The 1,833-nt window shown below is 40.5% G+C and overlaps 1 protein-coding gene across 2 annotated transcripts in view; it reads right to left on the bottom strand.

The window, feature by feature from the left end:
- Positions 1-837, bottom strand: part of LOC101863508 — a 47,005-nt gene extending 46,168 nt beyond the window's left edge. The window contains exon 1 of one of the 2 annotated variants that reach the window (XM_035969549.1): positions 184-837. In XM_035969549.1, coding sequence (XP_035825442.1) covers positions 184-188 — 5 coding nt within the window. In that variant the 5' untranslated portion in view covers positions 189-837. The remainder of the gene's footprint in view (positions 1-183) is intronic. The other variant, XM_035969550.1, reaches the window with a different exon arrangement.
- Positions 838-1,833: the final 996 nt, after the last annotated feature.

The following is a 1,833-nucleotide window of genomic DNA, read 5'->3' as shown; positions in this document are numbered from 1 at the left end:
AGACGGGAGGGGTGGACCTAACAGGTATGGAAATGAGTGAAATACAGAAATTGGAACACATAACACAAACACACACACACACACACACACACACACACACAGATTCATATACATACACATACACAAACACACACACACAAACAAACACACACATACACACACAATCAGCACTGTATTCCTTACCTCATTCATACAATGTCCAGCAGAAATCGTCTCTATTGCTCAAGGCAAGGAAATTGTATGAGATAAAATACAACGATAAAACAATAACTCCTTCAGATCCTTGGGGTACCTTTCGGGAATGAACTCTCACAGTGTGGGGGGAAAACACCTTTGGAAACAGAGTGGTTGTTGAACTTGGCTAACTTCTCGGATATCAAGTCTCAACGTCTCGCCTCCACATTAACATTTTTTTCACGCCACAGAAAATTTCCCAGCAGACGTCCATAATGGGTGGAAGAATATAAAATGACACCGTCTTCAGAAAAGGAGACAAAAATCCGTTGTCCTCTACGCCAAAAAAAACACAACAACGAATAATCACGTCATAAATGCCCTCAAATTACATGGACGACTTTAGACGCGCACGTATCCGGAGACCGTTGTTAAAACAGCCGCTAAAAATAGCAACCTAAAACCTCTACGCGAATGACATGCAACTTGAAAGAAACGGAAACGCGAGTTGAAAGATAAACATAAAATTATAACTATCTGGTGAATTCGAAATTCGTCTGCTGTTTGAGCAAAAGGGGAGGGGGGGAGAAGAATTTTTCTAAATCATTATCTATGTTTAAATGTATGCGCGCGTGTGTGTCTGCGTGTGTGAATTATTATGTCTGTGAACGAACACCGTACGTGTCGATATTCGACAGGTACGCCGGTGTGGGATAGCCCTCTGTGATTGGCTGCGGGGTTGCAAGTGGTTTCCGAAATTGAAGGGAAAGGTCCGGTTAACCGTGTGATTTTCCGCGAATAGGTAACTTATGACCCGAAGATCCAAATCATTATCAATTATTAATTGTTCATTGAAATTGTATTCCCATCTTCATCGATACAGTTGGAGTAATCAGGGGGCAGACTGATATGTCCTTGTCTGTCAGAGCCAACTCTGTGTGAGAGGATACAACACTGGTGAGAGGATACAGTATCCCAGTAAAAAGAGATACTTGGAATAAATAGACTTTTCCGTGAGGTTGTCAAAGTATATCGGCAAAGGAGCCTAACCATTACGTCAAAGACGTCAGTATAATAAGAATATGCTTTACAAGATAATTTTTTTAGCTAGGACACCTACTTTTTTTTTAAGCTGATTTTGTTAAACGTAAGTGCTTGGGTTTGCTTCAAAGAATGCTTTTAACAGTATGTTCGGCTTACTTTACTTTCTGAAAGAGTTGTAGTGAACAAAACAATTTTTTTAAAGGAGCGGGGGTGCGGTAGAAAGGAGAGACGAACTGAAAATACAAAGGTGGGGGTGGGGTGTGGTTAAGGCGCTTGTCACTGTGCTGGCATGGTTTATTACAGGGCATAACATTTTATAGAACATTAGAGATTAACTAGAAGAGCATTTTTAAAACATGTTGAGAGATAACATATATACCACATGAAAGTTGTTGGAAAGCAAACTGGAAGGAAAAGCTAATGTTTGATTAGAACTCTGAGGGGGGTGGGTTTTGGGTTCTACGTAAACAGACATTCCATTCTTAGGTCTACCTCCTATTGCTTATAAGAACTAAAATTAAAATCGAGTTTTTACGTTAGTACCGTACCAGATCCCCTCGAAACGTCCATCAATTTAATCCCCAAACGGTTTGAGCGGGTGCATCACAAACGGGT

The sequence above is a fragment of the Aplysia californica genome, unplaced genomic scaffold (genome assembly GCF_000002075.1).
Source record: "Aplysia californica isolate F4 #8 unplaced genomic scaffold, AplCal3.0 scaffold00154, whole genome shotgun sequence".
NCBI lineage: Eukaryota > Metazoa > Mollusca > Gastropoda > Aplysiida > Aplysiidae > Aplysia > Aplysia californica.
The sequence above is the reverse complement of the archived record's forward strand: the minus strand, read 5'-3'. Positions and strand labels throughout refer to the sequence as shown.